At 36.7% G+C, this 24154-nt stretch overlaps 1 protein-coding gene and 1 long non-coding RNA gene across 3 annotated transcripts; one reads left to right on the top strand and one right to left on the bottom strand.

Moving 5' to 3' along the window:
• Window positions 1-635: 635 nt before the first annotated feature.
• Window positions 636-2513, bottom strand: LOC121052311 (accelerated cell death 11-like). The gene is made up of 3 exons (XM_040517041.1): window positions 2500-2513; window positions 1106-1250; window positions 636-1013 (listed from the first exon to the last, which is right to left on the bottom strand). Exons 1-3 carry the CDS (start codon window positions 2511-2513, stop codon window positions 636-638), a joined length of 537 nt encoding a protein of 178 aa, XP_040372975.1.
• A 13366-nt stretch (window positions 2514-15879) lies between these two features.
• Window positions 15880-18302, top strand: LOC121052066. 2 transcript variants are annotated; one of them, XR_005807897.1, is made up of 4 exons: window positions 15880-15979; window positions 16134-16235; window positions 17248-17313; window positions 17989-18302. It is a non-coding gene; the product is annotated as an uncharacterized LOC121052066 (long non-coding RNA). The 2 variants fall into 2 exon arrangements; XR_005807898.1 differs by lacking the exons at window positions 15880-15979; window positions 16134-16235 and adding an exon at window positions 16592-16624 and having other exon boundaries at window positions 17989-18300.
• Window positions 18303-24154: the final 5852 nt, after the last annotated feature.

Here is a 24154-nt window from a genome sequence, read left to right as displayed (position 1 = left end):
TGCTACTGTACTCGTCCAATCTGATACAGTAGCACATAGCAATAATGAACAGCAGAAATAAACTTCAAATAAACACAGTTGCACATAGCAATAATGCACTGCAGAAACAAACTTCACCTTAACACAGTAGCACATACCTTCAAATAAATTTCACAAATACAAGAAACTGCACACAGTAGCACATAAAATAAACTGCACAAAGAAACTTCAATTGAACACAGTAGCACATAGCAATAATAAACAGTAGAAATAAACTACAATTGAACACAGTAGCACATAGCTGCAGAAATAAACTTCAATTGAACACAGTAGCACATAGCAATAATGAACAGCAGAAATAAACTTCAAATAAACACAGTAGCACATAGCAATAATGAACTGCAGAAACAAACTTCAATTTAACACAGTAGCACATAGCAATAATGCACTGCAGAAAGAAACTTCAATTTAACACAGTAGCACATAGCAATAATGCACTGCAGAAAGAAACTTCATATAAACTGCACACAGTTGCACATAGCAAATTAAACAAAATCAATACATTACGGTCATTACCAAACAAAACCAATTTCCCACATACATACAATCCAAATTAACTATAAGCTACAATATAACTATTAGCATTCAAAAAAGATTTAAACTTTATAAACCAGTTGAAGCAATGGAACATACTTGGTGACTATAATCTGCTCAAACAGCACCTTCACCATATCAATCCTACTCTTCACTCTCAGCAAATTCCTCGCATGAGGACCCGCCTTTCTCACAGTGCCCGCCTCCATATCCCGGTCCACCAACCTAATATGATTAGAATGAAGGCAAAATCCATGTCTGTGCCAAACGCGGTGATTGGTGTGCAATCTGGGTTGGTTTGTGAAAAAGAAGAGCATTCTTTGGGTTCCCAGTATGATTCGAATGAAGGAAAAATCCGTGTCTGTGCCAAACATGGTGATTGGTGAGCAATCTGGGTTGGTTGTCGAGATTGATTTCGAAGCTTCGGCCAGATCATGCACCTATATATAATCATCCACAATTCCATCAAATTCACCTTCAATTCTTCCGATTCCGATCAAACCCAAATCTGAAAACAATAAAAAGCTCGTACCTTTGCTACGTGGTCCATCTCGGCGAACTTGAAAGCGATACCTAAGCACCCGAACAGCGGCGAGACGAAAGAACAGCGGCGTTTTGATTTTGGGATTTTGTGTTTCGGTCGTTGAGTATTATGCCCAGTGGCATGAGCGTAAATTCTAATGAAAATTGGACATTTTAGTCATTTTCTATCAAAATTCGAAGCCAGACCTGTTTAATTTGGTTTTGGGCTTGAGCTTGTGTCCTTATTTGTATAAAACAAATTGAATGTGGGTTTTCTGTGTTTATATCTTTGGTTAGGTGCTACTATGTAATTTTCTATTTTTTAAATGGGTTGTCTACGCGGTTATATATATAATATAATTCGACACATTTAGTAAACGGGTTATATGGGTTCACTTTGTGTTTGTGGGTTGACCCACGGCTGACCAATTTTTTAATCATGCGAGTTCAACCCGTTTTATTTTGTGCAAGTTTCGAGTCGTGTCGGAATTATCAGCCCTACTCACAAGGATTAGTAGCATCTCACCTCCTACAATCAAAGGCGATGAGGCGATTTGATCCTCAATGTGTTTGATATATTATCCAACCTAATTACCATTCTAATGGGCCGATTAGGTACTTTCCACCTGACTTGGTAGGATTGTGGCGAATTTGATATCAAGGAAGCATACAAATAGACAATAGTGCAGCTACAAGGCAAGCAATGATCAATAGAGGGTGGAGCAAGTTATGGACATGACTATTTGATGATTTATTTATGTAACAAATATTGCAACATTAAATGATGAGAAGATGAACCACAAGACCACTAATATCGGATTCAAATTTGCTCACCACCAATACTTTGGTGGTGATACCACCACTCAATATAAAACTGTCATTTGTTATAAAACATAATTATAGTTAATCATGATGTTTTATTAAACAAATAAATTTTAAGTATTAAATTAATTCTACATGACGTGACAAGTTTTAATTGGGTAGTGATATCATCACAAAATAAAAATGGTGAGCAAATTTGAATCCACTAATACCCCTAATAGGAACTTATGAACAGCTGTGCAGGTGTACTTTGCTTTGCCTCTATTGGTTGAGGCAACTAGCAATGATGAGAATAATTGAATCTCTTAGTCAGGGGAATAATTAAGATACAAGAGTCGCGTTGGAGCATTTATGGTTGCGCGCCTTGTTTCCTCGGATCTAGCGGGCAGCCATGCATGGTGCACTAATGGTCTGTCAAGGGGATGGTGACGCTCCAAAAACGTTCAAATGGTCGGTTTCTTTGCTGCTTCAAGGACCCGGCGGATAAGCAGCAGGTTCTCTCCAAGAGGCTGTGGTTATATGTTAGAAACATTTTTTTTTTTTTTTTTGGAAATGATGATAGAAACATTTTAGAGGGCTAACACTTTATGCGACATTTATATGGTTAATCCCTATTATTAATCTTTGTTAGTTTCTTATATTTTTTCTTTATTTATTCATTTTTATGTTTATTAGGTTTTTCGGAGCAAATATACAAAAATGAGATAATAGGGAGGAAAGATGCTCAAATTGTTGGTATAGATGCCTCCCAAGCACAAGTATCAAAAGCACAAGTCTCATTAGCCATTTAAAGTAATGGTGATACCATACACTTGTGGTATCGGGTGGACCACAGCTAGTCCCACATTGGAAACAAAGGGGTGACAAGCTCATCCCCACACTATAATTAATACATGTCTCTCCACTCATTTAAGGTAAGTCATCACTCTCTATTTACTCCTACCTAGTCTACATTCTCACATGTAATTGACTTAGACATCGGAGGGTCGAAGGCCGACTAGCCTGGTCTTCCCTCTGACCTCTGTTCATGGTTGGCAGGTACGGACCTCAGAGATGGAAGCTCTCAAGATAACCCCGTTTCTACCACTGAAACACAAATAAAGAGAAGCTTAGAGTCTAGACCTGAGTAGGAGACCTTGATAAATTGAGGAGCCCAATCCAAGGAGAAATCACAACAAATAAGGAGAAAATACTCAAGAAAATATTTACGATGACATGACGCATTCTCATTGGACAAAGTGATGTGGAGAAATCCTAATTCAATCACAGAATTAAGAAGTTGGCTTTCTCTACACTTCAAGGTATCTCAAACAAAAAAAGAATGAAAGATGACTCCAGAACACTATCAAATGGCTGGAAAAAAATAACGAGAAGACTCTGACACGCTAGAGTTAAGCGAGAAACCCTAGCAAAAGAAAGTAGATCAGACGCTCACCGACCAGTTGGTGAAGTCTGCCGACCAGTCGATTCTGATGACTCCAATTTGATTTTTAGGGTCTTTATGTTTTTCTTTGCTTATGAATTCTTTTGTGCTTTCAATTCAAACCATGAGCAACTAAATTCTTAATAGTTTGGAGCTGTTGAAGCCTCAATCATGATTGTATGCTATGCTATGACTTTTTATTAGTTTTTATTTATCCTTGGATGAGAACCTAATTTCCAGTTTTACATTGACGATTCCATTATGTGCTTTCTTTGGTGGCCAACTTAGAGTGTCTGTGTTAGCTCAGTGGTTAGAACGCCCACTATCTAAGATCAAGGTCATGGGTTCAAGTCATCATGGGGGTAGGAGTGAAATTTGATCCTCTTTAGTTATAAAATAAAATAAAAAAAACTTAGAGTGCATGTGTGAGCCCCGGAAAAATTCAGAGGTATTAGTGAGATCGTCTAAGGAATTAAATTTTCAATCTCAATGGTTATTTAAATACTCGAGAATATTTTTTGAAATTTTTCACAAGGTGAAATTCTTGATTGAAGGGTTTGAGAGTAATGTACTCGACGCGACGAGTCTGTGAGAATTTTCGGGGAGTTTTTCAGCTACTCGAGCTAATTTTTACGAGTTTTGAAAGTTTTGGGATTAAAGATATTATTAAAGGAAAATAGAAAATTCCGTTGTTCGATCTGAGCCATTCATTTTCCCCAACGCTTAATCTGGACCGTCCCGGATTTATTAAGGGGGACTATATACAGACCTTCGATCAGATCGCTCTAGAAGTTTCAAGAGCTCTCGACCGTTTTCTCGACCCGACGACCCACCCGGCCGGAACTCCTCCATCCCACCATCTCCCGGAGGCGTACCACCGGCGTTCGACTCCTCTTCTCAGTGCCGACACTCCTGTGGGCGTGGATAGTCCATGGACGGACCGTGAATGGAGATTCGAAGCTCGAAAGGTACGAAGCTTTTCCGGCGATTTCTGACTTATATGGCGACTCCGGCCACCTTTTGGGTTGTCTGAGGTATGAAACGTAATCCTCTTGTCGAGTTCCACATCTGGGTATAATTACTTTTTGGAATTGATCGATTTGTAATGATTTGCGATTTTGGGTACTCTCGGCTTCGTCGGAGTTGCCGTGCATAGCGGAGATTCTGGGCTTGTTTTCGACGTTGGTTCTCGTCCTAGAATTAAGAAGTGATGCTCTGGTCTTTGCTGCACTGCTTTGCTCGACGTTCTCCGAGCATCGTGGACCAAGTACATACTGGGATGTTAGCTGGGATTGAATTATGGATTCCTAGTTGGAAAAATTGAGTAATAGGTTCCCTTAGCAAATTGTGGGGTGTGCCTAATGTGAAAGTGAAACTAATCATTTCGGTTAGTATTTGAAACCTGTTGTGGAAAATGTGATTAGTGGAAGGTTGTTTAAATCAAAATTGGGTGTCCATAGTGATGGGATTACTAGGGAAAATTAATGGAAATTGGTCGTTATTCCAATTTCAAGTTAATTGTTCGCTAATTTGGATACTTATTGTACTTGTCCCGATTGGTCAAACCTTGGTTAATTCTGGTCAAATCAGGAGAAGTTGGTTGGACGACTAGATAATCATCGAGACTTTAAATAATTGTTTAACGGGTTATTAACGCTTACTATGTCGGAAACTAGGACTTCAGTAACCTGAGGAACGGAAGATTCGTGAATCTCAGACAACATAAATTAAGTGACTTCAGAATCCAAGTAGAGGATTCGGGGCCTTTTCTCGGTCAGTAGCCTTGTTGTTTTATATAAAGTGATGCATGATGCATGTTAAATTGCACGGTGTGGTTATGTTTAAATGCAATGCATACTAACCACTTCGGGAGAGATAACGTTGATGGTTTGAGAGCGAAAGGTGGCATTGACTTTCTTGGTTCGATCCCCAAAACCTTCTGAGGGTTAGCTACATCGGTCGGACGGTGCGCGATCGTAATGACGACTCAATTCTGTGTGTGTAGCTAGGTAGCGGATGCTCTTGCTACGCTTACCTGGTTATGAATTGATTTGAGGTAAGGTCGTGTAGTTGGTCTATGGGACCGGCCATCAGGTATTGTTTTGGGCCCGTATTCATTTGAAGTTCATGCATCAGATTTTATATCAGAAAATAATTTAAATTTGTTGTTCTTAAAAAAATTGTATTTACATTTGTTTTTATACTGGCGCCACAAAAGTTTATTTAAATACGTAGCTGGGGTGAAGCTCCTAATGAGCAGCGAGGACGAAAGCTCACCCCTACAATAGTGTGGATGCAGGTACTGTGCATTGGTGACGGGATTGACGAACGGAGCGGGTGTGCCAAGTCAACTTCGGTAAATGGTTGTAATGGAAACAGGTTCCGAAGTTTAATTCAATTTCTTGATTATTTAATGTTGTCTCAAAGTCGTTGGTGATCATTCATGTCAAATCAAATATTTGAATAAGTCAATTATTTCTTGTTGAGTCAATTATTACTTGACCTCGATCTGATTGACTTAAAGCTTTGGACGAGCAAATTTTTGAAATAAGAGTTTTAGTGTTTTCACCTCAAAATTATTTTGAACGTATTCGCTATGCGTTTTACAGAAAAGTATTTATAAAAATGCCTTGCGGGTTTCTAGAATGTAAATCGAACCTTTAGTTTATGTTTCAAGACCTTGCGGGTGAGGTGCAATTTGGGGCGTTACAACTTGTTTAAGATTCTATAGCTATGAATAATCATTGACTATTCCTTGTTAGAAAGTTTAGTTGAGAGTTCTAGAGTAACAAAATATCTAAGCATAATATATGTTATCAGGTTCTAAGGTTAATTGAGACGCATCGTACTCAAGATTTCTTGTGGTGTCTCATTTTTTTAATTCTTAATGATTTCTTTGTATTAAATCTAGAGTTGCGTCAACGTAAGTTACATTTAAAAAAACAGGTTAGGTGTAGAGCGTCTCTCACTTATATAGCATGTAAGTATGGAAAAACAATAGGTTAACTCAGGCGTTGGGGTAACTTGAGCATCTTCATCCATAGATAAATAACACTAGGTTAAACATGATTTGCATACTTGATTGATTGGTGGTGGATACATTCTCTGACTTTTGTTTCTCTATTAATTCTCTTTGAGAAATCTACTTATTTACTTTTATTTGTTTTCACAACATCAAATCAACTCCTTTTAATTGGAAAGTGTAGCAATTAGTTCCATAAGTCCTCTACGGGAGACCCTTCTTCCCTATCTACAATTGAAAATTTTATATTGAAAATAGGAAAATTAATTGGCATATATAGAAATATCCGATCATTCTACAAATCGGCCACGGTGGTGCTTGGAGATTTTGATGGTGTTGGTGGCATTCAACAGGTCTAGCTTGGTCACTTGCCCGTGGGTGGAGGTACATGGTGTCACCCCGATCTTTATGACATTGTATTGGGCTCGTAAAATTGGGGATGCTTTGGGCAAGTGTTTGCAGGTGGATCATCGCTACCTTGATCAACATGAGGTGATGGACTTGGGGTTGCCATTCTGCCGTAGGAAGATGTATAATTTCTCCGGTTATTTTTCTACGATGTTGGACTTTGAGTATTTCAATGTGCAGGGTTTATGTGAGATTTGTGGCAGGTTGGAGCATGTGGAGACATGGTTTCAAGGGTCACAACTGTTGTGGCGATTGCATAGCTGCTCCGTCGCCAGAGGTGGCGATTCTGATGCCTAACACTCTGATTTCAAGGGTTCGGAGGGTGCTGTTTGGTAGAGAGGGGGGCCAAGTGGGCCCCAATTCTATTACGCCTAGTGAGGTGGGGGGTTCAGGGGTAGTAGTTCCTCTGCTGGTTTGTTCTTATTGCTCACGTGAAGGTGGTGGGGCCGCCGCTTCCCTCAACCGTGGCGAAGGTTCACAGAGTGTGTGTATGGAGGTGCAGGTCCGCCAAACCCACCATTCCCTTGGGTTTTGCTGCTCCTACTTTAGGTAAGAGGCAGGGGACCTGTGAGTTTCGAAAAAATTCAGCGAGTTAAAGTGAGATCATTCGAGGATTATATTTATTTCTCAATGGTTAATTGAATGCTCGAGAATATTTTTATGAAATTTTCTTAAGGTGAAATGACAGGACCCACCCCGGATTACACATTGAAATCTGAGGTGACCTACCTTAAGAATAACTTTATTGAAAATTCGGCAGAATCACTCCTAAAGATGGACTACTCAAAACCTGTAAAAACTCAAATTACACTTCTATATCAACAACCATCCACAACTCTTGGAGCCTACATGCTCCCCACAAACAAATCAAACTCCACAAATAAATTACATTAATCCAACACTTTCACAATGTCAACTAATATCTGACATAATCCTAAGTACTCAAATATGACTCCCAAATTTAAGAACAAAATCGAAGAGCAATCTAGATGAAGCGAAAGATTTCCCAGCAAAAAGTATTTGAACCAACTTATGTTGAACCAACTTATCTGTAGACTGGGCATTTGAAAACGAATGGCCCAGCAAAAAGTATTTGAAAAATGTTAGAGTGAGTTGACAAAAATAATCTTGTAAAGTGAGAAATAAAAAATGATTTAATACTTTCCCACTTGTTGTTTCTTAAAAATCACACATGCAATTCACTTTAGTATAAAAGAAAAGCTTTGCCAATTCCAAAAAATTCTTTTAACGAGAGTGGAAATCGACAAAACATGATTAATGAGTAATACCTCGGCCAAGCACCCAACAGTGGCCTTTGGGTTAGAGACACAATACACACGCAATCAAACAAGTCTCAAATCATGTCATACAGATCTAAGCCACCAGTATATCACATCTCTCTCTCCTGGTATCGTAACTACTACTACGACCACCAATACATATGCTCTCTCCTAGTGTCACAACTGGAGACCACTAGTCCATTCTCTCTCTTCTAGTGTCTCGAATAATATAAATCACAATCACATAATAGTAACAGAAATTAACATTTCTAACAATCAAATACACCAACAATATTTCAAGAATATAATTCTCAAACATTATGAGAGATTTACCGATCTAGACAATTCAAAACATAATCGATACAAGCCCTTTGTAGGTTTGCTAGACGTTCCAAGCTCTCCAAAACCCAAGCGGTTTCATCATCTTTGGTGGCTAGAGGAGAATGTTCCGGCTGGGTCGTGTCACACGGCTTGTCGTGCTACCTTTTGACTTGATTCGAGTTCTTGGGCAAGAATCAAAGGAAAGCAAGGCCAGAGGACGGAAGAGCAAAGAAAGCCGCTCCAAACATGATCAGTGCGACGTCAAGATATGGCCAAAAACGACGGAAAACCTGTTAGGCCGGGTCTAAGCATTGGGTCAGCAGGATGAAAAGGAGATTAGGTTTTGGTAATATCAAAAGTGAAACTTACCCAAAGTGGAAAAATATTTCTATTTGTAGTTAAGTTAAGTTTTGGTTTTTAGGCCATAACTTATTCATATGAACTCCGATTTGAGTGTGTCACGTTTTCGAAGAAAAAGTCAACTTTTTTGGGAGCTCCTGAAGGTATTGAAACGAAGTTAAAAGTGAAGAAAATCGTCATTTACTGTCCAAATGACATGTAAACCGATGAATTTAAGTACGGGTTGCAACATGAAATCTTTGATTTATGGACTCTATAATAAAGTATGCAACGCTACGAGCTCATGAAAATTTTCGAAGAATTTTCCGGACACCAGAACTATTCATTATTTTCTGAAATTTCAGGAATATAGAAATTATTTAATGAAAAAGAAAAAGAAATCGGTGCGATCTCAGCCGGCCAAATTCTCTACAGCTTGATGGTGGACCATCGAATTAATTTTAAATTAGAAGTATAAATACCCCTCTCACATCAGATTGGCCCCTCAGAATCGCTGGCAAGAAACCAGAGTATGCGACCCGGTTCTTCGACCCAACGACCCATGCCGATGATTCAAGTGTATCTTCACCATCTGGCCACTTCAAGGCGATACACCAGTCACGTTCGACTCCTATTCTCAGCACCGACATCCCTCTAGTATCAGTTTGTGATGTAGACAACTCTGGAAGCAGAATCAAAGCCTGAAAGCTTCTGGGTTTCCGGCAATTCTTCAGCTGATTCCAGCACTCTGGTTAGCGTCGGAGGTGCATGAGGTGAGAAACTTGATCTCTTCTTCATGCTCTTCATGTTGGTATACATGGTTTTTGGAAGTGACTAAGTTTTGATGAATTGGTGTTTTGGGCGGTTTCGGACACTGCCGCTGCTATGGGCTCCAGCAGCTGTTTTGGGGTCCCTTGATTCCTCTTCGACACCCTAGAATACAAATTTACACGTGTTCAAGCTTAATCCATTGAGTGAGTTGAATTGGAGAATCCGGATATATTCTGCCACCACTGCACCACCTCTTGTGGTAGCGACATTGGTTCTTTTTCGCCTTGACTTGCATCTATAATCTGCTTGCTCATTCTTGATTATGGTTTAAATCTCAAAAGTTGTTAAATTGGGTGGTATTGGGTTACGTCGAGTTTTAATGGAAATCCTGAGAATTGGAGGAGGATTTGTGCGATCTAGCGCTCAATCTCTATGTCCACTATTTGAGGAATTTGCATTCTTATCTCAGTGAACGATAGTTTCTTGCAATTTAGATGCCTGTGGAATTGGTATATGAGCATATAGTTGTTGAATTGGCATTTAGTATTGAAATAAACATGAAAATGGTTGAGTTGGTATTGTAACATGTTAGAAATACTTAACATGATGTGATATGGAAAGGAAGTTAATGGGTAGGATGAAATTGTTAATCAATGGAGAATAGTCATTGAAAGTTTGAAACCTTGTATACTACTTGCTTTAGATTACAAGGTTAACCAATTGAAGTGGTCGTGAAATTGAGTATAAGATGGGTGTCTTTAGTAAACTATGGTTACGACTTACGACTAATGAGTAAAGCAGTTTCGTTCAGAAATAATTATTTGGACTCGATAAGTCTCACCGAGTGTCATCTAATTTTAAATTTTACTAACACTCGAATATTGTGAGACATAGGGGTGTATTGTATTTGGATTTGTGCAGACTTTTTTTAAATGACAGACTTTTTAAAAATTCCACAGACTCTTTAAAAAGTTGATAGATTGTTATGGATTTTTTAAAACCATTGATTTTAGCAACAACTTTTATTGATTCATGAAAATCTGTATACTTTATTATGAATGACTTCTACAAATTTCCTATGATGTACAAAATATATAATAAAAAAACAAAACCAAAAAATAAAAAAAACAAAACAAATGCAGCTCAAACACAAAACAAAATAATAACTTGTTGTCTCTTCAATGCTTCAGTATCTTCTAATAGAAATTTACTCAAATAAATGATTGTTAGTCTGTTTAGCGAGTTTGTTCTCATTCCTAATCTCCCAACAACATAAATATACAATATAGATCACTTGATGTTTATGGTTAATTATTCTCATCAATTTTGTTTTCGCTGATTAACATATATTGTAGCAATATTGGTCAATGTCTTGATCTATAATCAATCAATTGAAATTCAATTGTTCAACCTTTTTTTGAACCATAATATAAATTCAAATTAATGAGAATAATTAATTAATAAGATAAAATTTAGTATGGTTCAAGGTCTTAGGGTTAGACCACAATATTTGAGTTTTAGGGTTTCATAAATAATTTTTATTGCTATTAGGGTTCGAAGTATCACAATTGAAAAAAAAAAAAAAATTCACATTCAACAACTACAATGAACATGTTGGGTATCAAAAAAAGTTGATATCATAAAAAATTAGAGAAAAGACAAAAAATTAAGAAAGAGAGATGATGAAGGACAAACTTCTTTGTGCGTAGAGAGAAGAACTTTGATAATTTTTTTTTTTTTGTTGAAGAGGAAACTTTGATAGACTTTTTGAAATCTTTGGTCTAGAGGCTGGAAAATTATTGGAGTTTGGTATGTATAGTTAACACTACAAAGTCCATGATTATCCATGATTTTCTAATTCCATAAGTATGAATGATATTTTGAATACCTCTGTACTTTTATTCATTTTTAAAAGTCCTAATTGAATACCCCTATATTTTGGTGGAATTCATGAAGTCTTTGAAAATCCTAATTGAATACCTCAAAACTTTCATGGACTGTTAAAAGTCCATATTGAATACACCTAGACTTTTAAATTCCATAGATTTCTTTAAAAGTTCCACTAATTCCATATACAATACACCCCAGTGAGTATAAGATGTAATTATTTGGACTCGATAAGTCTCACCGAGTGTCATCTAATTTTAAATTTTAGTAAGACTCGAATATTGTGAGACATAAGAACTCCAGTTACCCGGAATGCCAATTTACTTAGAAAGTTAGCTATCATGTTGTTGGCTTGAATCAACAACTATACTTAAAGCATTGGGACTCCAGTCTTGCCTCAGTTAGTGTGTTTTGTTTTATGATATGTATGTATTACTACAAATTGAAAAATGCATTAATGCAGCTAACTATGCTAGCAAATCAGTATGTTGTGAACTTGTGATGGCTTGAGCGAAGGATGGTTGCTGACTTCCATGGGTTTGATTTCCTTAACTTCTGGAGGGTTAATTATACCGGTCATCCGAGTTTTTCGATCATAATGATAAATTCGGTACATGTGCATAGTTGGTGTGGACGTTCTCGCTATGCTTACCTGGTATTTGGTATATATAAGGTAAGGTCGGGTACTGGGTCCTATGAGACTAACCTTTAGATTTGTAGTTCTGGTGCCTGGTGCACTAGTATTGTTTTCGTAAATGAATTTTTTTATAAATGATTTTTCTCTGCTTGCTATGGAAAATGTTTAAATTGGTTTTCAAACCTAACTAGGGTAGAGTCTTATTAAGCAGCGAGGATGAAACATCACCCCTATAATAGTCGTTAGATGCAAGTACTGTGTACAAAGACTAGACAACTGGACAATTGTTGAGTGTGGCTTAGTCACCTTATACTTCAAATTATCTTATCAACAGAGTTAGTTCCACATGAAAGGTTCCCTTATCTTCCCTACTAGAGTATAACATGTTTGACGAGCTTGTAATTGTTCGTAAAGTATTGTGATTCTTAGACTTTTGACTTTGAACTCATAAAATATCCCTTCCAATTTTAATGGCCTTTAACAGATCTAAAAGGTTTTCACCTGATTTTAAATAAAAGCTTCTGCACTCAAATTATGTAATTGAATTATCAAAGTATTCTAAATTTTCATGCTCTTTGCTTTGCAGCCTTTTATAGCGTGACTTAAGAATATTTTAGCTCGGATTCTAAAAGTTCGCGGCACTATAATGACTTCAATTTGGTGAGATGCAAATTAGAGTGTTACAATATTGACTCTCAAGACTCACCCCTTAAAAGGAGGAGAGCTATGGAACCGGAAGCCTTGCTAATATAGGGAAGGAGGGTTTGTTACCTGGATTGGATGTCATATTGACCGGAGAGATTGGTCCTGCAATTGTTACATTGATTACAACCACCTCTTCAGTGAGGAAAGGGAGGAAGAATGGACTCATGGATGGTGAACTGAGGGCCAAGGTGTCTTCAAGTCACAAAATAAGATCTCATGTTTTTTCAATGGGGAAGAAATCATCCACTATGGAGAAGGATCTGCTTTTGACACTTGCTGGAAGTCACTCACCCCTTAAAGGCAAAAAAAATCAACAAATAAGGTGGTAAGTGCGGCTCTCAAGCAGATTTTACGCAAGCGTCTGGATGACGAAATTGATCCAGATAGTTTGATGTCACTATGCCAAAATCTGCATCAGACTACACTTTTTAGACAACGAAAAAAAAATTCTGTTGTGTGTTGATTGAAACTGCTTCATACAACAGGTTTAGTGAGATTCGGTTGTATAAGGACGTTCGAAATCAGAATTTTTTTGGTGCAAGATTATTGTACAACAGTTTTAAGCAATTTTCTGTTGTCTGAATGAAAAAAATTTCCCTCCCACCTTGCTCAAATTTGGGTCGAAATTTTGACTCACTTTGTACAACAGTATAGTTGTTTATGTTGTATGAGCAAAATATCATACAACACATTTTTTGTTTGTGTTGTGCAACTTTGGAAGAAAACTAGATGTTTCCAAAATGAGAGTCTTGAGTGCCAAAACAGCCAATTTTTGGGTGAAATGTAGGTACATGATTGCAAGAACCTACAACGGAATGGCCTATTTTTGTTGTGTGAATGTGTCTAGGCGGGAGAAATGAGTTTGTGATTCGCACTAGGCGGGAAATCTGCTTGCTGGGTCCATAAGTTGAAATTTCAAGTGTAGACTATCAGACAACCAAAATTATTTATGTGTTGTCTGAATTGATTACACAAGATAAAAAACTAGACCTAATACATATTGTCTCCCACTTGGTCATTTTTAGCACTTAGATAGTCTTCGAGAAAAACAGCAAAAGCAAAACCTATCTTCTTCTTCTCAAAAGCAGAACCCGTCTTCTTCTCTTAAAAAATTGAACCCATCTTCTTCTCTTCAAGAATTGAACCCAAAATGACTGGGTTGGGATTCATAATAATACTTGACCCTACTGCAATCAAGAAATCCAATTTGTTCGATCAAAGTCGTTGTTCTTCTCTCTCGACTCAAGCCTTCGTCAGCCGATTGCACCACCACCGACCACCGCGACTCTGCTACCGTACTGTAACTCACTCAAATCGCTTTCTCCGATATCTGATCTGTTTCTGTAATTAATGACCTGAATTGATGTTTTTGTGATTCAGGAGGACGCACTAAAGAGAGAGATCAGAGATCTGAAAATGGAGGCTGTGCGGGAGCATTTGAGGTGCTTAAGAGAATAGGTTGCTTGATTTGATTTCTTGTTAAGTACAGTAGGGTGAAGTGTTGCTATGGATGTAGTTGGGCTCAAGTAGTGCCATACGCTTTCACCGTAAGGCTAGATAGGTGCTTCGTCTCCATCAAGACCACCTTGGGCGACGACTTCTAACGCTAGATTATCCATATCCTCTAACATCCTCATCCTCATCCTTCATATCCTTCACTAATTTTTTCTTTTCGATTTGATTTCTCTGCTAACCCTAGAAATGTAAAAATGTGATTTGCATTGATTTCATCCTTAACTTTTGGGATTATGAGAGGTTCGAAAGAATGGCCTATGCGGAACATCAGGCTATTGAAGGCCAACTATTTCAAGAAGTTGAGCAATCTGGGTTAAGCCGAAGACTCGCTTGACATTAAGAACTTTTACCTTGATCTTAATAGTCTTAGAGCCAGAGAGGAATCAGTTATAAGGTAATTTGTTTGCTACCCAATTTGGAATTCTGTTGAGTGCTTGTTAATCTAAGTGAACTAGCTACCCTATTTGGAATTTTAGTTTGAATGATTGTTAAGTTTTGGTGTGGTTGATTGCAGAAGCCTTCATCAACGCGATCAACAAAGTCTATGCTGGCTTCCTCTCCGCATTGGACACTAACTTTATCACCAAGTTCGTTCCTTTCCCTCTATTTAATGCTCATATGCTTTAATTCACTGTTGGATTTTTTGGGCATCCATTGGTTTGGTCTTTGGGATTGGGACTGAGATTGGGACTGGTATTGGGTTTGGGATAGTTACATGAACTATGTTTTCATCGTTATCATTTTTGTGAGATTGGGTCTACATTCTGAACTTTTGGAATTGAAGTATTTATTTGAAGCAACAAAGTAGGGTGTTTTTTTTATTGGTTAGTTGGGTCAGTGCTTTGGTTTCTCTTTGTTCTGAAGTGTATGGAATAATTAGCTTAACTCGATCTTTTGGGTATTAAAAGTCTTGCACAAGTTATTTCGATCCTTCTAGTTCTTCTCTGAAACGGGTCTTGTAATTCTAGCATATATAGGTAAAGGTTCATGATTTTGTGAGTAGAATGGTTGAATTGTGCTGTTATCAGTTGCGAATTGGGTAGAGCCTTTTGTTTTTGCCACTATGAGCAACAATTTTGTGGTTAATCTGTGTGGTGATTTTTTTTTATAAATTTAATTTGCTTTTGTATTGTAACGGATCTGCATTATGATTGTACATAGGCATGTAATTCAATAGAGATTGTTGTACGCGAAGACGAAACTTCATGTTATTTTAAGCCCTATGTCCTTGCCTCTGTAATAATTTCTTCAATTCTGTCTTCTATTTCCTCTAATTGTGCTAGTGTGCTGCCATATAAAATTTGGCGTTTTCAGTTTCAAGACTCTCTTTTCATTTGTATGCTTAAGGTTGAGGAGTTTCTTTTTCTCTTTCTTTTTTTAAGCAAATGTGTCCTTACTTGGTACTTCATATCTCTTATCTGCCATAGAAAAAGGATACCTAAATATGAAGTTGTAAAGTTATAGGTTGCATGGTTATGTATGTTTGTGATGCATCTGTTGTGCATATATGTGTTCTTGTTTTTTATAAAGACAAGTGTGTAGCTTCCACTACCTTATTGTATATTCATAACCTTTATTTCCTTAGGTTGAAATAGTATGTTCTGTATTTATCAATAGACTTACTAGTTTTTATTTTAGGAATAGCTGGCGGGCGGTATGAATCAAGGTTTCGTGTTGGTGAAGTGACTTGTTTAGATGCAGCTGATCTGCCTCTTCTTCATTTATCACTGAAATCACCATCTATGACTCTTGAGGTGATTATGTTATGATGCAAAAAGCAATTGAAATTTTCACAGAACACTCATTAGACTTTTACTTTTTAGATGCATCCACTTCTAGATCTTGTTTTCTCATTTAGCATCACTACACTTTTCTTGTCCTCTAACCCGATGCACTCCTATAATGCAGAGGTCTGGATTATTTCCTACCTTTGATCTTATGTATATGTATTCACGTTCCCACCCAAATAGAGGCTTCTACCAGATATTGGTAGCTTTTAGGATTTTACAGGTAAATCTTTGACTCTTAGAGCTACTACAAAAGTAAAAAAAATATATGAGAAATTTCATTTTGAAGAGTTTTTTTTTTGGGTGAGTTTTTGTTACCTGGATTGGTAATTTGATCTTACCTTATTATACTCTTAGTTTGTTTATGTTTTGTTTCATCTATTAGTTTAAAAAAAAATACTTTGATGTGATTAGTAAGCATGGTTAAGACCTACGTGGCTACTGCTTGCTAAAACACCTCCTGGTCTTGTTATTTTATTTGGGCTACTTCTCTATTCCTTTTGGTTTTGGCTGGGTTCCAATCTAGAAAGAAAGAGAGAAGGGGGAAGGGGGAGGGGTCTGGAAGAATATCGACAAGAGGAAGAAATTGACTTTTCTCCATTTTTTTCCAAGGTCAAGTGATTTTCTTTGGTTACTTTCTCTTCTTCTTTTGGGAGGATTGAAAACTGAGTTGACATCTCAGTTTTAACTTTGAGTTCAATTAGTTTAGCTTCTGAGTTTCTGTCCTTAGGTACTTTTCAACATAATCTGGAGGTGTTTGAGAAATTAGTTCTTATTTTCTATCATATTTTGCTCTTGAAACTTATAATTTATCTACAGCTCGCTTTGTTCTCTTCTCCCCTTTGTTTTCCCAAATTTCTTCACGAGTAACTATTATTGGTTTGGGTACTGAACGTTTTGAATAACTTTGGTGTTAACTTCTCAAAAGTCTCTCTCTTTCTTCATTCTGTTATTCACATCATTCATATGCGTCTATTTTCTTTGTTAGTATGCAACACTAAGTGTTTGCTTTATTGTCATTCAAGTTGATTTTCTTATCGAGTGGAGATTGCAATTTTTGTTATTATGTCTATTTTTGTTCTTTCTTCTTGAAACATAACTTGAATTATGAAACCTAATTCAAGGTGTATTTATGTTCTGTTAGGTGTTGAGGGAGCTACTTGAGCTCCTTTGTTTTCTGTAACATGTTTAGACAATCATTCTTCTTCTCAAAACCCATCTTTCTTTCGGAATAGGTATTTGACAAGCAACTTGCTCAATGACTCTATTCCAGAATGGATTAAGAACAGAGATAACCGCTAGTATGTTTTCTATCCTACATCAGATTTGGTTTCGATTTTTGTTTTTATTTTTACTGAATCTTGCAGAAGTATATCATTCTATAATTTATATCAACTTACTGTTTTACACTCATGAAGACATATATCAAGAATTTGTCAGTTAAAGTAAATTTCTTTTACAAGATTTATTCATCTGTAATGAATTGCTGGAATGAGTACCAGATATGTAATTTTGCGGTGTTTAGTAGATCATTCTATTAGAATTATATGTTAGATTAAATTTTTAATGTAGTGGGATGTCTTTAAAAGCTCTGCTATACCAAACAACACGAAAGCTTCTACTAAATAGTCTTCAATGATGTAGCCATTTGTTTTCTTTCCACTTTATGCACTTAATAAATAAGTTGATTTTCACATAATCTAGATTAGCCATAGCGTGCCTGGACAAATTTCCATGTACAGAAGGTAACTATATATCTCTTAGAAATCATTTCTATGATTTACATATATACGCTTTAGTTTTCCAACTTGTTTACTTATATAACTTTGTAAAAATTTTATAAAGAGAATTCAGTTGATAACTTAAGTTTGCATGTGACCTCAGAATAAATGGCCTAGTACTATATTTTGATTTCATTTATCTACTCCTATATTTTCTCGTACCTGATTTTTTGTTTATTTGCTGTTACCAAACAGTTTAGTACTCATTGCATATAAACTGTGGTGTGAGAGCAACCACCGTTGGAGACATCAAATTCGAAGATGATACAGATCTTGGAGGTGGAGCAAAATTTGTTGATGACTACATAGCAAATAATGTATCGACACTTGGAATGGAACGCTAAGGAATATGCTTTGATGCAATGTTAAACATAGCAACCCATATTGTAGCACACTAATGTTTTTGTCCCCTGATGCAATGTTAAACAAATAATTGTCACTGATTCATGATTTTGTGGAACAATGACTAATACGAATTGTATCTTAGTGGGTCTAATGTATTTTGAAGTTTAAAATATGGGTTGGAGTACTATTAGTTCATTTGATTGTTTGCATCAAATTTTATTTCCATTTGATCACTACTTTTCATTAGGTAAAATGGATGTTTAAATGATCATACAACAGATCTCTCATATATCAGACAATGGTTTGTTCAGAAAATAAGTTTTCTAATCGACTCTCACACAACAGAAAACACTGGAACTTCGTTGTCTGACAAGCTTAACAAACAACGGATTTAAACAAATTCTGTTGTCTCAAGGCAGCACCTCAACTGCTGCGCAGCTGCGCCTGACATCTGCCGAGTCATCTGCCGACCTATCACACAACAGTTATAACACATACCCATTGTCTGAATTTTTCTCAGACAACTGTGTTCCACCGTTGTCTGAATTTTCAACAGACAACGGCTCGCTCTACAACGGTGGCACTCCAAATCACACAACAGTTTTCTTCTGTCGTCTGATAAGGATATTGGCATAGTGTGTGGTTATGGTGACCATGTAGTTAGATGAGAGTATGGGGATTCTGATTTTTATTTTGATATATACTCTTTAATTTTTCTATGTATTTTAGAGCGAACAGATGTATGTAAGTATAGCATTATGTGTGGGAAGCTTGTATTTACGGGTAACCTTGTAGCAGGTTCATTTGTAATATTACCAGTTTTGATAATAAAGTTATCGTTTTCTACTAAAAAAAAAAAGAAAAAAAAGTTACAAGAGTTATATACTGCATAGTCTGATAATTTGTATTTTGTTTTAATATCTAAGGCCAATGACATATGAGGCTGTTTTTGGGTATTATATGACCCAAAGGGCCATCAAATTTTTTTTCTTCTCCTTTTTAAAGCTACAACAACAAAATTAGAATTCCCTTTCTAGTATAGCAAATTACGACGAATGCCACTGTCCATTTTGAGTACCATACTCTCTCTCTCTCTCTCTCATATATCAAAGCAAAACCAACGACCTTCATCAACCTAGACAGTGCACGACGCCAACGTGATGGTGCAGGTTCACTCCAATTCCACGCTTTGAGAGTAGCTTTCATATTTCGACAACATTTTTTACATTAGTTTTTGAGATCTTGGCAATTCCTTTTTTTTTTTTTTTTTTGTCTATAGCTTTTCTCATTGTTCTTTCTTGTAGTTTGGAAAAATTCCAAAGGCTCATATGTAATTTAGGAAGTGACAAAAGAAGAAAACAAATTGAGACAAAAGAAAATGCTAATTTTGATACGGAATGGAGTATGAAGCAGCTCTTAAAGTTCTTGAGAGTAACTTTTGTTATTAATGACGGATTGAAAATAGTTTCAATTGTTGGATGTTGGTTATATTTGAAATAACAAGGTTTATGTAATCTGAAATCAATTTACATTTAACATAATTAATGTAACTTTTTGTTGTTGGTGAATAACTATAATTATGAAGAACAATATTGAGTGAACTTAAAATGGAGTTGGTAGAATCAAAAGTTATGTAAGTGTAAGGGATACAACCAAAATCAAAATACTATTGCGATTGGGAAAAGCAAACAATGAGTGAATACAACCAAAATCAAAATGCTACTGTAACCGGGAAATGAATATTCATTCAATGATAGAAAAATTATGCAGGGTTCAATATATAACATAACTAGGGAAAAATCTACTTTCATAGATTCAATAATACTATTGTCATTTTTCAGATGGCTGTTGTTGATGTTTCTTGTTATGACATAGGCATTGTTTTGCCACCTTCAGCAGTAGACTTCATTTCAACATTTCTTGGTTGGCCGGATGATCTCTTGGTCAATGGAGGCTTCACTGCCCAAATTCGCACTATTTTTGGAGTCTACTGTTGCAAAAGCAAAGGGAAAGAATTCTGCAAGAACAAAGATACAACAAATAATTAATATTTGAAATGTAAACTAAAAATAATAGCAGCGTGCTGCTGCACCTCAAATTGGGCAATCTTTACAACTAGATAATTAAAAACAAGCAATCTGAAAAGCTACTAACACAGGTACAAAAAGCTACTATGATACATGTACAAAGCTTGTGACATAAATACAATTTGCAACAAAACCAACTGATTATCCATGCTGATAGTGTTAAACAAATCTCAAACAAAAAATTCTAGAGATACAAAAGTACAACAAAAAGAAAACTGAATTTCATACAGAATCCTGATTTTCCAATCTGAAAAGCTATTGATATAGAAGACAACTTGAAATCAATTAAAATGAAAATAGAAAAGCTACTGACATTAGCTTGAAAAGATATTAACATAGGCATAGAAAGCTACTACCATTGTGTTGAGAAGCCATACAATAGCTACAAAGAGCTACTGACTTGAAATCAATCAAAATGAATAACAAAGCTACTAATATCAGCTCGAAAAGTTACCAGCATAGACATAGAAAGCTATTATCATGGAGTTGAAAAGTCAATATAACAGTTATAGAGAGCTACTGAATTGAAATCAATCAAAATGAAAAACATATGCTACTCACATCAGCTTGAAAAGATACTAGCAATTGTGATTACACACATTTCTATGTATGTAATTATATCTAAAACACTATAAATAAGTTAATCCTCAACTCAATTATTATGTAATTAATCCATTTTTATTTATTGTGCCGGAAATAAGCGGAATTGCCGAAATCGAGAAAAAATGATAGAAAATTGAGCAAAATGGAGTTTGCGACAAAAGGACGAAATAATCAATGCGGTCAACCATAGTCGAAGCTAAGGACGAATCATAATGCAATTCATAGTTGTGTGCGCAGGTCCTTGAAATTATAAGGAGCAGAAAGAAAAGAAAAATAAAATGAAAGAAAAAAGAAAAAAAGAAGAAGAAGGAATCATCCAGAGTTTAATTAACCAATTAAACATTGGTTAATTGGCAGCCATCACGTGGCCATGCATGCCCATTGTCCTTTCTTTTCTTTTTTAATTTTCTTTTGTTCCACGTGCAGCATCAGCCCAATAATTAGAACATGATCATCAGCTCTTCTCTTCTCTCTCACGTGCGCAGCACACCAAATCATTTTCTTTTGGCCACAATCAGACACTGACACGCAGCCCTTATTCACTCCTCCAAAGCCAGTCATTTCGGATTCAAATTTGCTCACCATCAATACTTTAGTGGTGATACCACCACTCAATATAAAACTGTCATGTGTTATAAAATATAATTATAATTAATCATGATGTTTCATTAAAAAAAAAATTTAAGTATTCATTTAATTATATATGACGTGACAAATTTTAATAGGGTGGTGATATCACCACAAAATGAAAGTGGTGAACAAATTTGAATCCAGTCATTTCTATTCATACCGATATATTCCTTTCTATTCTACCCTACAGAGGAGCAGCGCCGAACAGCAAACTTTGGGGAGGGCTGCTGCCCTTTCCCTCCTTCCCTTCCATTTTTCTTATTTTGTTTAGTTTTCTTTTGGATATTTAGAGAGCTACTCATCCAAAGCTTCAAGGATCCATCAAGGGTTCAATCTCTACAAGATTCAAGATTTGGGTATTTTGTGGGCTTGTAATTCAAGGCTAGTCATGCTAGCTCCATAGCTATTTGTGACTATCTTTGTTTTCTCCTACACTTTTCTACTCTTTGCTATTTGAATTTTGTAATTTTGATGTTCATGAATATGGGTTGTGAGTAGTCACTTTTGGGGGCTAGGGTTTCTAACTCTAGCTCAATTTTGATGTAATTAACATATTTTTCAAGTGATAAATAATGTATTTTCATATGGGTGCAATCTAATTACTAGTGTTCTAAAACTCGGCCGCCCAGGCGGCGGCTCTCCGACTCGCCTAATGAGTAATCGGTGACTCTAGGCGTTCTGGATTTGGGCGGGGGCCTAGGCGGCTTGGGGGGAGGCCTAGGCGGGGCGCCGAGGTAGCTAGGTGGAACAAGCTGGGCGGCGGTTGGGCTGGGCGGAATTCACGGCGAAGTACGGCGGAAGTCGAGGAAAGCACGATGGACTAGTCGGCGTGCATGTTGACCATGCTATTTTCGATGCTGGAGGCACGAACAATGTTAGTGGAAGAAGGCGAAACTTTGAAACTGGTGGAGATCATGGAGGTTGGATCGCAAAGGGAGAAGGATATATTGTTGGAGATCATGCGATGATTTTTGGTTCTTGGCTTTTTTGAAAATATTTCTCTGTTTATTTGTGAAACAGAATAAGAGAGGATGATTGAGGTGGCCTTTTGTCAGTGTGTGGCTGCTAAGGGAAGAAAAATGGATAAGGTATGCACGTGAGATATGAAGAAAACAATCTGAATTGTTGTGCTACCGTGTTTAATTAAAGGTCTAGGGCTCTAGGCATGAGGTGTCCTTATTTCAATCAAATAATTGATTCCTTTAACAATTATTTTCCTCTTTTATGTCTAAATATTCTTGATTATATAATTATATACTATAAAAATGAATTTAAAATTAAAAATACAAAACCGCCTAGGGGTGGCCTAGGCCTCTGGGCGCTAGTCCCCTAGCCACCGCCCGACTAGCGCCTAGCGATTTTTTGAACCTTGCTAATTACTATGCTAATTGGTTCTTGATGCAAGAATTTAGGGAATTAACCACTCTCTTTGTTATATTTTGAGATTTGTGTTGTGTGATACAATTGGTGGTTCTTTTGTTCACTAGCTTCATGTAATTAGTGTGGTGTGTCAAGTAGTTGCTTAACCGAGAATTAATGATTGCCTAAGTTTCTATTTGCTTGTGCTCTTCGCCTTTAATCCTAGACATTGTGGCCCTGACAAGGCATAATGATTTGGGTTAGCGTGTTCATTCTTGCCTTACTCGGAAGAATGGATACCAAATGAGAGAAATTGACTTAGTGGCCTTGACCGGCATTAGAGAACTAAGTAATCGTTACATTCTAGGTTGTAACTATGGCATGCTTAAATCCCTAATTTCTAGAACTCTACGCCTTTAGTTCATGTTTTGGTAGCCTTGGTAAGGTACTAATTCATGAGTTAGAGAGTTTATATTTGTCTTAACAGAAAATGTGAATACCCTTAAGGAAATTCGGCTTAGCGGCCTTGACTGGCATTAAGTACGGGATTTGGTTCTCATGAAGATATGTTTGTTTGCTTGAAATATGTTCGTTGCATTGAAATTGCTAGAGAGTGATCCCTAGCCCAAAATCTATCTCTCGCTTTTATTTTATTTTTTTTCTTCATTTTTAATTGTTGTTGTTAATTTAGTTTTTGATGTAGTCTTTTAGAAAATTAAAATCACACTTTTGAAAGACAATTTCTACCTCATTGTAAATAGTCATCACTAAGCTCTTAGTTTTGATTAGGCCTTGGCGAAAACCAAAGCCGAGCATTGCTAAGGCTTGGTGCCTTAGAGTAGCTTTTTTATTTTCTTTTTCTTTTTTTCTTTTGTTTGCTTAGTGACTCTAGTTCCGAATACCCAAGGATTGTGGGTTAGCCACTAATCCCCGTGGTACGATAATTTTAGGCTTAATACTTCCCTATCTTGACAATGATACGTACGCTTGCGTAAATGTATATCAAGTCAAATAGACATAGAAAAGCCACTATAACAGTGATATAGAACTGCTGACTGCAACTTGTGATTTATTCAAATGGTGGTAGATATGATGAGCTTTTCGAAGATGGAAGATCTAAAGTCTATCCAGGAGGCTGCATCGCAAGGCTTGAAGAGCATGGGGCATTAAATCCGCATCGCAAGACTATACCGACCTCACCGACCACAAGTTCAAAAAGGTAATTTCCCTTCTCAACCGAACAAGCCACGCTCGGTTTAGGCGCGGAGTTGTCGCAGTTCCGACTCATAATCAGTTCTCTTGTTCTTAGCCGTCCACCTCTTCCTCTGCATCTCTCA

This window comes from Rosa chinensis, chromosome 3 (assembly GCF_002994745.2).
Source record: "Rosa chinensis cultivar Old Blush chromosome 3, RchiOBHm-V2, whole genome shotgun sequence".
In the NCBI taxonomy this organism is placed as follows: domain Eukaryota; kingdom Viridiplantae; phylum Streptophyta; class Magnoliopsida; order Rosales; family Rosaceae; genus Rosa; species Rosa chinensis.
The sequence above is the reverse complement of the archived record's forward strand: the minus strand, read 5'-3'. Positions and strand labels throughout refer to the sequence as shown.

What these genes read in the sequence shown, in the direction of transcription:
- LOC121052311 (XM_040517041.1), bottom strand. An exon ending in AGATGGACCACGTAGCAAAG is followed by an intron (nt 1,014 to 1,105) that starts GTACGAGCTTTT and finishes GATTATATATAG; the next exon opens with GTGCATGATCTGGCCGAAGC.